Source organism: Asterias amurensis, chromosome 8 (assembly GCF_032118995.1).
Source record: "Asterias amurensis chromosome 8, ASM3211899v1".
Classification (NCBI taxonomy): domain Eukaryota; kingdom Metazoa; phylum Echinodermata; class Asteroidea; order Forcipulatida; family Asteriidae; genus Asterias; species Asterias amurensis.
This window is the reverse complement of record NC_092655.1, coordinates 14,175,853-14,187,769: the sequence shown is the minus strand read 5'-3', so window position 1 is coordinate 14,187,769 and position 11,917 is coordinate 14,175,853. Positions and strand designations below refer to the sequence as shown.

Sequence of the window (11,917 nt, the reverse complement as noted above, 5' to 3'; positions counted from 1 at the left end):
ATCTTTAAATTTTGTCATCATAATTGGTCAAGTCAAGAAATAACAGTTTCACGTTGCTTCTTTTGTCTGATGATGGATTTGCATTAATGAATGATGGATTTTTGTTCCATTATTATCAGCGGCATTTTATCATAAATTAGAAACCTTTGCGGTCGACTAAAAACATGAATGTAGGACTTCACTTAAAACCCCCCGCAGTTAGAAAATGGAACCGTCCATAACCAGCCATATTGTGTGTGTGTGCACGCAAAATGTGTGTGTGCGTAAAAAATGCATTTCTTTTACACAGTCATTATTTATCGTACTGTGCAAAAATAGTACGGATTTTGTAACTCTGATTACAGATTCGACCGGCAATATACGACTTTAACACCCCGCATAATGTAATGTATCATGTATGATACCATGTGTTGAGTCTCCAGCATTCTTATGGATAGTTGAGATAGTGGTTATCACCATTGGAAAATCGAGTTAATACCTCACGAAAGATTTGCTTCCTTTTTGGCTAGCGTGAGGACGTACGACGACGTACGGCTAGCTACGGGACCACCACACCCAGAGAAATTGTGACGGCTCTCACGCACGGCCGACCGACTAGCCAGCACACTGACCGAGGACTATCGCGCCCCAGGCGTAGGGGACTTATGTTATGGAGTTAGAAAATATTGTGGCCAACACTGTTTATTTGAAAGCACGTGAAGGTTGGTATATTTTATTTACAAAGAATAATGTCCTAATTTGGTGTGTGATTGGAATGGGTATTTTGTGGTAAAAATAACGAATAGTTTTTGTTTGTTGATTTTAATTTCGACAACATTTTGAAATGTCAAATCTGTCAAATGTCAAAAAATGGCGAAACTGTGTTTAAAACCCGAACTGTCATTCATCATGTTCATAGCACCTCAATTCAAAGGAATTCATACACGTCTATCCATCCATGGTCAGTTAATCCTGTTTGACATTTTTGGATTTGTATGGGGAAAGATTTGTAATTGTGCCAATACAAAACTCGAGAGAGTTTTAGTGTTTTGCTTAGAATTATTAGATTGATTGATTGCTTTGTTTTGCTCATGGAGGAAGGATGGTTTGCTTTAGCACAAAATTCGACTATCTCTACGGCTTAGCTATTGCTAGGGGTAACAATCCTTTTTAAAAATGACAGAAAAGTTTCCGTATGGCGCCACTACTTTTTCATTTAATATGAAATAATATAGTTTCTAATTTACCTCAATCCCTTTTTGTAAAAATGAGTGAAATAGTGTTGGCGCCATACGGAAAGTTATCCAAAATGACCCACACTGTCCATGCTCGTGGTGCCAATGCCAATGGACTGTGTTGTGGGAAAAAAACCTGCCAAACTGCATAATTTAGGCGAAGCAAGTTGTTAACCAATTCATCTCCCGCATTGAAACTCATATGACCAAAACATAAACCGTATTCTCAGAAAACAAGAGCTACTGTATTTGGCAATGAATGGAATAATAATGGTGGTCAGATGTGGACATAAGCCAGTAATCCAAGGTTACTAATCCAGGCAAGGTTTCTTCGTAAAGCCATCCTTGTAGTAGTTGCAGAATGGGTCTGTCTGAGTACTTTGCTGCAAGTAGCAACAACAATGTGAATGAAGTGTCACATTTTACATGAGAAATGAGCTGTACATTTGCCTTTTGTGTTAAGTTTACCTGAAGTTTGACCTACTGTTGCTCTCCATATTTTAATTGATTTGTAAAGGTATTACAATCTGTTAAAAAAAACAAAAAAAAACAATGGCAGCAGATTTCATGAAACGTTTGAGTTACATGTGGTCTGCAGCCGATTTCATGAAACAGAGGATTAATCCTATCTCGAGTAAAGTCGAATAATTCGTCCTAACTTGGGATGGGTTCAATGCGTCGCAAAGTCTATGGATACGGAACTCGTCCTAAAGTCATAAGATTAATCCTAAGTAAGGAGGAGTTTGGTGAAATCGACTGCTGAGTATTCTAGTCCTATTTTAGGATTGATCTTAAGGTTTACATGTTACAGTTCAAGGCTGAGACTCGTCCTAAGTCCTAAGATTAATCCTAAGTTAGGAAGAGTTTGGTGAAATCAATGGCAGACCAGAGACAGTGGTGTCCAAAGAGAAGTGAAAGTATGAACACAAGTGAATTTGTATTTTTTTTGCGGTCGCCTAAAAAAACTCCCACCAAACAAATTGAGCCAGTGATTGCTGAATGAGCTGATGCTTTTGGGTGCCATCAAGTCAGTTTTCTCAACCTTATTTTCTTGGGGAAACGAACCACATCAAATGCCAAAACGTCTAAACAGATGTTGATAGTCGACAAATTGGCTGACTTCACACATGATGTGTGTGTAAACAATTTGCAGACTATTTCTCTGTATAAACTGTTCATGACCTTCTCTGTGGACCACATTTCTCTTCTAGTCATCATTTTGATGATGTTTATTCATTTCCTGTATCGACTATCATCATGTGGCACAAATTTATAACTTTTGTTTTGGCATTTGCACCAAGACAGTTTGGCAGACTGATTTGTGTTCAAAATGTGTGAAACACTATGCTACATGAATTGCAGCCAGGATTTTGTAAAAGGGTGTCCAACTTTGCTAGAAGTTGAAATACTGGATACATGTCCAAATTGTTCACGTGTACTACAATACATGACAGATAAAACAGGATGTCCAAATTTAAAATAGGGTGTCCAAGAGACACACAGACACCCCATTTGTCTAACACCATGGGTGTAGCATTATAACTTCGAAACAAGATGCTATTGATGCTATATGTATACTGCATGTATATTTCTAAGGAAAGCGCTGTGGTTTTGTTGTCTTTGCGGCAGACCATTAAATAAAACCAGGGCAACAACTTTGAAATACTTGAAAGATAAAAATTGACAAAAGGAATACACAACAAGCAGAAATTATTTACATGTACATGAGAAAGGTAGATGTACAATGTAATCAAAATAGTAGGCCTAAGCCATAAAAGGAAGCTTACAGAAATCAATTAATCAATAGGCCTAGAAGTCAACAAGCTGCAGATTGGGTTTATTACAGAGATAAGAATTTAAGTGAGTTTTGATAGTTTTAAGGAATGAAACTTCTCAGCTGATCGACCAATTCCCTCTCAACAGTTTACATACATGTACCAAGATTAAATGTGGTTGGCCACTTCCCCTTTTTTTGTGCATTTATAAAGTCTGAATTGTACTTTTTTGATTTTTTTGTTAAATTAGCTATTACTTTACTTGAGTCTCCCTGTACTGACATGTGGAGGCAGTGTGTGTTTGTAAACACACAGCACTTTGTCATTTTCATCTATACTCCGCATTGTAATCGTGTTACAAAAACCATTTTTACACAGAAGGTTGAACCACTTCCTGTTTCAAGGAAATGAAGATCATTTATTTTGCTTACAAAGTTGGTTGTACAAACCTTTATAAGTGTACAGCAGCCTATTTCATGAAATGCTAGGATAATTCCTACATGGTGTATCTCGAGTTGGGACTAGTAACTCGTCCTAACTTAGGATGGGTTCAATGTGTCCTAATGTCTAAGGATACAGAACTTAACTCGTCCTAAGTCCTAAGATTAATGATACGTATGTACATTATGTAAGTTACATGTAGGATGAGTTTGGTGAAATCGATGGCAGTACTTGCATTATACATGTAGTTTAATGATGCACACTTGATGTGTCGTAAAGGCAATTGTCCCTGGTCACTGTCTTGGTGCCCGCTGCAAATATTCAATAGAAATTTACAATTACCTCATCTAGGATTAAAGCAAAACGTATTGGTGCCCTTGCCCTTTCAATATACCATGGAGGACTTACTCAATGATAAAAATGAAGCATCAAGCCAGTGATGTAAATCCAACTCAATGATTCAAGAGTAACATGACTATTATCGCATGCTTAACTAATACTTTAAAAACAAAGAAATATTGATAATTTGCAATATTGAGTGCTTGCACCCTATGCAAAGTTTACATGGATGAATATCACACAAGCAATGTGGTTTGACACTGTATCTGTCCGTCAAGTGTGAAATGATACACAATGTATCATCAATTACTGTGGTGTTTCAATAATGTGATAGATGAAATTGAGAGATTGGAGTGTGAACTCAGTTTCTACACAGTATGTGTACTACTTTTTTTTTTTTTTTGGGGGGGGCCTCCTTATTGCAGACTTGTTCTGAGGCTCGTGCGCAGCTGAGAAACATTATTTTTCAGAGAACATACATTTTAGATTGCACTTGTGTTGAAACGGATGCAATTATTCTAGTGGTTTGCACATTGACTGGTTTGTAGGGCTCTTTGATGTACATGCAAAATTAAAAAGGAAGATAAAAGTCACCTGTGAAAGTTTCAGCTGAATGAAGTCTCTACTTGTTGACAAAACAGCAAAAGACTGTCACTGTATTTTCACATGAATGTAGAATCCATCCACGTTTAGTGAGGTGAAAGTGGGTCCCAACTGCAACTCTGGCCACAGCATTCACGAACGGACACCAACCCTTAGAAATCTGAGGAAGGATTCGTGCATGAATCGCTTCTCAGATCCAATTTTTTGTTTTTACTGATTTATAATAAACAGGGGGCATTATAAGATGAAATAATACCATACATTGTAAGATGCTTACAACCAAATTACCATAACAAGTATAAAGCTGTTGGATAGAAATGACACAAATTTTGCGCGGTCACTTCTGAAGTATGACCCAACATGTACCTTTGAAGCATTTTTGTATGTGTTTTTTGGTACTACAATCCCGGCCAAAATGCTTGGGCCACCCTTTCCTAACGTTGTATAAACAATTCCCTGTGCACTTCCCATTCACATTCAAAACATTTGTCCCCCGCCCCCCGCCCCCCGCTATCCGCTCAATGTTGACTGTAACTCAGAACACAATCGGCAATTGGAACCAACATTGAAAGGGGGCAGGGGGGCCCAACGAGATATGGCCGGGATTGTAGTATACCTGCAACATGTATGTAAATATTGTCGATAGATTGGATCGATACATTAGAAAATGTAAGAGAGATTGGGAGATTCTAAATGACATAATATTTACCTTTCCATAGTTGATGTTTTTTATGAGTAGGCCTACATTTAATTTTTTTTTTTAATGCATGATACAGCTAGTGTAGCCTTGAAGATGTACACTGTAGGCCTGATGTTGTTTGCAATCGTCAATCCTCTACAATGTAAATAACTGCATTATAGTGATTGCATTACAGTGATTACATGTCAACATTAGGAGCTGATACGCCCAGAATGAAGAGAAAAATTTACATAATTTTGTTCAATAACATAACATTTACATCACGGACTCTCTTCCTACATGTACTCCTAGGCCCTTTTAGAAACCACAGCTTTGGCTTTGGATCGGCTCAGGCTAGCTTGGCCCTGCGGTTGTTTCAACAACAAGGCGTACATTTGAGTATGCGCTCAGGGCTTCAGATGAGAGAACGGAGCCTGAAGCCAAATCCAAAGCCGAAGCCGTGGTTTCAAAAAGGCCCCTAGTCAGTACACCACTTCCTCTATCAACAATAAGCTACCATTTTACTGTACATAACTTGTGGACCAGTTTTACAATACTATGTACAATGTAGGCCTACTTATTAATTTCAGCAGACAAGCAAACTTTAATTGAGGGTAGACTGTTGGACAATTCACCATGAATGAGTCAGTTCTTGTGGTTAAGCATGTGGTTTTATATTTACTAGAAAGGGAAGTCTTATTGATAAACAACTTGCAGACTGTAGATGTAAACAACAATGTCAAGGTGTGTTTGGGACTGTGTTTAAAAGTCATGCATTGTTGTGTGACCAAAGGAGTGGGCTGATTAATCCTATTAAACCTATATCAGGCCTGATTCTTCATGGAGGCAACAAAGGCGATTGCCTCCATGCCCCATGGGGCAAATTTCAGAGCTGCTAAAAGCAAAAAATTTGGTTTTAAGCACGAAAATAGCTCGCTTATTTTTCACATGTTACTGGCCTAAATTTCATCATGTCATGTATACATTGCTTGTGACTGGTATTTAGCTGTTGTTTACTTACATGTAGCATAACAATTGAGTGGAGTCTTGGCCGGTAATCTGATTTTACTAAGCAAGGATTTTTTTGCTTAAAGGCAGTGGACACTATTGGTAACTACTCAAAATAATTATTAGTGTAAAACCTTACTTTGTAACAAGTAATGGGGAGAGGTTGATAGTATAAAACATTGTGAGAAACGGCTCCCTCTGAAGTGACATAGTTTTCAAGGAAGAAGTAATTTTCCAGGAATTTGATTTCGAGACCTCAAGTTTAGAATTTTAAGGTCTCGAAATCAACCATCTAAACGCACACAACTTCGTGTGACAAGGGTGTTTTTTCTTTCATTATTATCTCGCAACTTCGACGACCAATTGAGCTCAAATTTTCACAGGTTTGTTATTTTATGCATATATGTTGAGATACACCAAGTGAGAAGACTGGTCTTTGACAATTACAATTACCAATAGTGTCCACAAAATTTTGTGCCAAAGCAGCTCTATGAAATAGACCCTTCCCATTAAATATGCTAATTGCACATAGCGCATGCGCACTAACATTTTGGTTGGCAAAATGAGGGAACATCGCGCTGTTTTGTACACGGCTAATGGCTGCGTGACGCAGACGCAAATGCGCGTCTGCTTAGTGCACAACTCTATGGCGTTTGCCAGCCAATAGGGTCTGTACGCATGCTTGAATGTAATTAGCTTATTTCATTGGGTCCTGGTCATTGCCTTGGTGACCTTGAAGTGCTTCAATAGAAATTTACGATTTTCTCATAGGGTCCCCTTTACATGTACATTACAACGGAGAAAATGCCTAGCCCTTTCAAAAACGAAGCATACAGGCTTGCCTACATTGTAGTTGTAGAAATATTTTTTTCCCCTGAAGACGAGCAGAGTATACATGTAGGGCCTACAGTTTGAAACGGTTGAGACCAAACCGGCTCATTTCATAGCCAACACTCCCACAAAAGAGATACGTGGTAGTACCCGCAAGTTTTACTAAGGGAATAAAAGGGTAGCGACGAGTTCTTTAACCACCGTTTAAAACAGGCAGGGTCGTTGCCGTGTGATTTAAGGCCCGAGCCTTTTATCACACGGCAACGACCCTGGAAGGTTTTAAACACCCGTTAAAAAACGAGTCACTACTCTTTTTTTCCCATTCATAAATGCCTTTTTGGTTAAAAGGCGTAATAAAGTAAGAAATTCTGTAAAACTTATACGTTTGCAGTCTTGGTGCAAGTGTTCTCGTTTTCCTTTCACACACAGCGTGGCCAACTCACCGACTGCGCCCGCATCGCCCGTAACAAGAAACGTCTTGCACCAAGACTAGCGCGTAGTATCCGACTACAACCAGTTATAAACAGAGCTCCAACTGGTCATTATCAACCGTTTAAACACCCCACACCATGCAAAGCGTCAAACATCACTTGTAAAAGTCTTGACGATGGCGCAACACATTTTCTTGTTCAAGGACTTTTCATGAACCCTCCCACACCCAATTAACCCACTTCTGTTAAATTAGATTGTGTGTTCACTGTAAATAATAATAATAAACAACGCTTATAAAGCGCCTTACATCCATGACTGGACCCCAAGGCGCTGTACACATTAAAAATAGCTGCAAACAAGAGCAAAAAACCCACGAGCATAAAATATTTCTAAAAATATAAACCACAAAATGGACCAGCCAATAGTTAAAACCACAAACCGCGAAATTTAAAAAGTTATGGAAAAGCACTACTATAATAAGATTAGTTAAACTTACAATACTTCAAGCCATCAGTGGTTTGGACAATGATTGATCATAATTATAATAATTGAAGGTATGTGTACTTGCCAATTCTTCTCCTTGTTCAAACATTTCAAAAATCAGTGATTAAAAACCTTGAATATTGACCTCACCCATATAACAATGCTACCACCATCTTTTGTCTGTCTTGATCCCTGTGTTCAATGCATTGCATACTCATTTTTACCAAATAGGGATCTGGCTAATGCCCTGCCTGCCTTCGTTCATTTACCGGTACGGAAGAAAATATTGCTTGGTTATGTGTTTTAGATTTTTTTTGAGGATAATTACAGCATTACAGGGTCCTTTAAAAAGGTCATCTGTATACTCTGCAAATACAGTTACGTGTTTACAATTGACATTTTGTTGTGTAAAGTCTGTGTAAAGTGTAAAAATACAATTTATCATTCAGAGTGCAAACAACAGTTGTGATTGAACTTAGGGTTTGCCAGTTGGGCAGCTCGTATATATAATCAACAGCAGACGCACAAAGCATGTGCGCTGCTAACATTTTGCGAGGGGAAATGTTCAGCAATGGCTTAGTCAATGTACAATTCTCCGATGGCAGGCATTTTATACTAATTGCTCTCGGACTGCACTGACTATGAAGAGCAATTTATTCTGATTAGTAGTTGGCTAGTGCTGTTTTCTAAAGGTTCGGTGACTGTTTATTTATGTCACTGCTGTGTTTAGGGTACCTCAACGCAACGACTGGTTGATCCTGAATTGCTTCGGAGTCGCCATGCTATTTATTTATAAACCCGTTCTGTACTGATCAGCCATTGCTGCGTACATCGTTTAGATTATGCACCAGACAAAGAAGGGCCAGTTTTTTCATCATCTTAAAGTAATTGTCTACAGTCCTTTTTAAAATATAAATTATTTATATGTCAAAATTGTACCCTGGCTTTTCCTGCACCAACGTTAAGACAATCTGTAAATTGTTTATCAAATAATGAAAGTAGCCTTGCAGACTCCCAGACCTAAAATTAACTCTGGTGAAGGTCTTTTGCTGATTTATGCAGCTGAAGGCTTTAATGATAGAGATGCAAATAAACTACACATTAGTATGCCCATAGACATTATCAATTGCTCCACTGTTTGAGACGGCAGAGTGTGGAAATGGAATACAAAGAGAAAGATTGTTTCAAACATTGTGGAGGGAATGTGTAAACAGGAAGTGTCACATGCAGTGACCTCAATTATCGCTTCCTAAAAAATCAGGATTTTAGCTCATTTTGTTACAGGAAATCAAGACACACATCCATGTGGCTCCTCACAATATTTCAGACACAGTAGTAAAGTGGGTTTAACTCATGTTCTACCCGATCGAGTTCAACTCTGTGTGTCTGAACGGTTCTAAAGTTAGTCCGAATCGAGTTCAACCCACAAAAGATAAACCGTCCATGGAGGGGTTTATCTTTAGACCGCTTCGGGTTTATCTTGTAACACTGTGTGTGGACAGAATAAAAAAGACCACATCCGGTTTAACTCACAACAGACGACCCATTGACCTCCGTAATCATTACGTAAACACACGGTGACCAATGAACAGGCCAATTAACAGGATGTGAGAGTAACGTGGTCGCGTTTGCTTTGAACTCTTAAAACCAAAGATAAACCGTATCGGGTTTAACTCAGTGCTGTCTGAACGCAAGGGGAATTTTTTTGTTACGACCTCCCCCTGCTGCTCATAAAAGTTAAACCGGTTTGGGTCTAACTTAGTACGCTGTCTGAACATAGAAGGAGCAAGTGTTAGCCAGAGGGGTGTCTTTTTGTTACCCTGTTTTAAATTTGGCCACCCTATGTTAAATTTGGCCACCCTGTTTTATCTGTCATTTTAAAGGAACACGTTGCCTTGGATCGGTCGAGTTGGTCTTTGAAAAGCGTTTGTAACCGTTTTTTATAAAATGCATATGGGTAGAAAGATGTTGTAAAAGTAGAATACAATGATCCACACAAACATGCCTCGAAATTGCGTGGTTTTCCTTTTACCTCGTCGACTAACACGTCGGCCATTTATGGGGGTCAAAATTTTGACTCCCATAAATGGCCGACGGTGTTAGTTCGCACAATAGAAGGAAAACCACGCAATTTCGAGGCAAACTTGCGTGGATCATTGTATTCTATTTTTAAAACATCTTTCCAACCATATGCATTATATAAAAAACTGTTACGGACGCTTTTGTTTTGACCAACTCGTCCGATCCAAGGCAACGTGTTCCTTTAATACATGTATTTTAAGTGAGCAATGTGTACTACCCAATTTTAAAATTTCCAGCAAATTTGGATGTCCCCTTTTGCCAAATCCTGGCTAATTAAAGAGGAGGGGGTTAGCATCTCCAAGTAAAAATACAAAATTGTACAATTACTTTGTATAGCGCACTAAGTAATTGTACAATTGTAGGCCTACTAACGTGTTAGTAACTACCCTGTGCTAGTAAGCACGTCAGTATATCGAGGTCTAGTCTTAAACAGCTTTTTTTTTAGGTACTTCATAAAAATGTATTTTGCCCGAATGCTTCACACATGAGCAGTCTTAGGGCCTTATTTCCCATGGGTGTGATTCGGAACAGAATTGCACATGGACATGTTTATTTCCCCTTGTACTTAAAGGTGTTTTCATACTGGGTGTTTGGGATTGGCATTTGTGCGCAAGTGCATAATTGTGAATGTGTGCAAATTATATAGGTTGGCTGTAAGCTTGGGCGATATCGATTTATTTTATTCACGATATATTGCCGACAATATATCGCGATATTCGATATAATCGCGATTAATGAAGTTTGACATCATCAGTCTTAAAACTCCAAGTGAAAGTTGTAGAAGAGACAGTCCTGCATAAGAGAGGTGTTCTAATGACCTATTCTTCTAGTTTTACTCCAAACCTATGGGGTGCAAGATGTCTCAGCTAGCAAATACATCGCGATATTTAATCGATATATCGATATATCGCGATTATCGCGATATATCGCGATATATCGATATTTCGATTAAAACCAAATCCATCCGATATCGAAATCGTGTCCAAATTAATATCGCAATATTCGATAATATCGTGATATCGCCCAAGCTTAGTTGGCTGTAAATTTAGCACGCTTGATACTTTGCAAGTGCCATGAGTGGACTGCACATAGGGTGACATTATTCCTACTCAACACTACATAAATGCAAGTAGGGAACATATTAATCAAGGCAGAGAGTGCCTTTAGATGGATGCTATTGCCATTCGACTACAGCATGTATGTATAATACTTGCAGACTCAAACTAAACATTAGAAATTCTGTCACTCAATTCTTAAAATGATTAGCATAAAACCTTTCTCGGTGACGAGTAATGGGGAGAGGTTGATGGTATAAAACATTGTGAGAAACGGCTCCCTCTGAAGTGCCATAGTGTTCCAGAAAGAAGATATTTTCCACGAATTTGATTTCGAGACCTCAGATTTAGAATTTCAGGTCTCGAAATCAACCATCTAAACGTACACAACTTTGTGTGATAAGGGTGTTTTTTTCTTTCATTATTATCTCGCAAGTTCGATGACCGATTGAGCTCAAATTTCCACAGGTTTGTTATTTCATGCATATGTTGAAATACACCAACTGTGAAGGCTAGTCTTTGACAATTACCAATAGTGTCCACTGCCTTTAAAACTAACCCCCACCCCTTCAATTATTTTTTGTAAACAAATAGAAAGGATAAATTTAGTTCAATTATATTAAATTTGTTGTTGTTGTAGCTTTAACGAATTTGAAAATAACTTAAGATTCATTGTGACAATCTTAATGATAAATATAAAATGATTTTTTTTTTTGAATGGCATGGTTTTGGCACACTAATCCCACCTCCATGCATTACGTACATGTTTGCCGCCTAGCCTAGTAGTGATATTTTAATGGAAAAACCCCCTGAATTAACAAGTAATGAAGCCTACATATTTGATAATTATATGGAGGAAGGAAATGGTAGTGTGGTAATGAGTTTTACATGCATTCACTGGTGCATGAAGGCAAACTCCAGGTCTTGACTATAGGGTACTAGGGCACTTAAAGGCACTGGATACTATTTGTAATT

General features: G+C 38.3%; 1 protein-coding gene across 2 annotated transcripts in view; it reads left to right on the top strand.

Moving 5' to 3' along the window:
* The first annotated feature begins 273 nt into the window (after nucleotides 1–273).
* LOC139940574 (G protein-coupled receptor kinase 5-like) overlaps nucleotides 274–11,917 on the top strand; it is a 100,096-nt gene continuing 88,452 nt past the window's right edge. For both annotated transcript variants that reach the window (XM_071936895.1, XM_071936896.1), the window contains exon 1: nucleotides 274–701. In XM_071936895.1, the coding sequence (XP_071792996.1) occupies nucleotides 650–701 (52 nt within the window). In that variant the 5' untranslated portion in view covers nucleotides 274–649. The remainder of the gene's footprint in view (nucleotides 702–11,917) is intronic.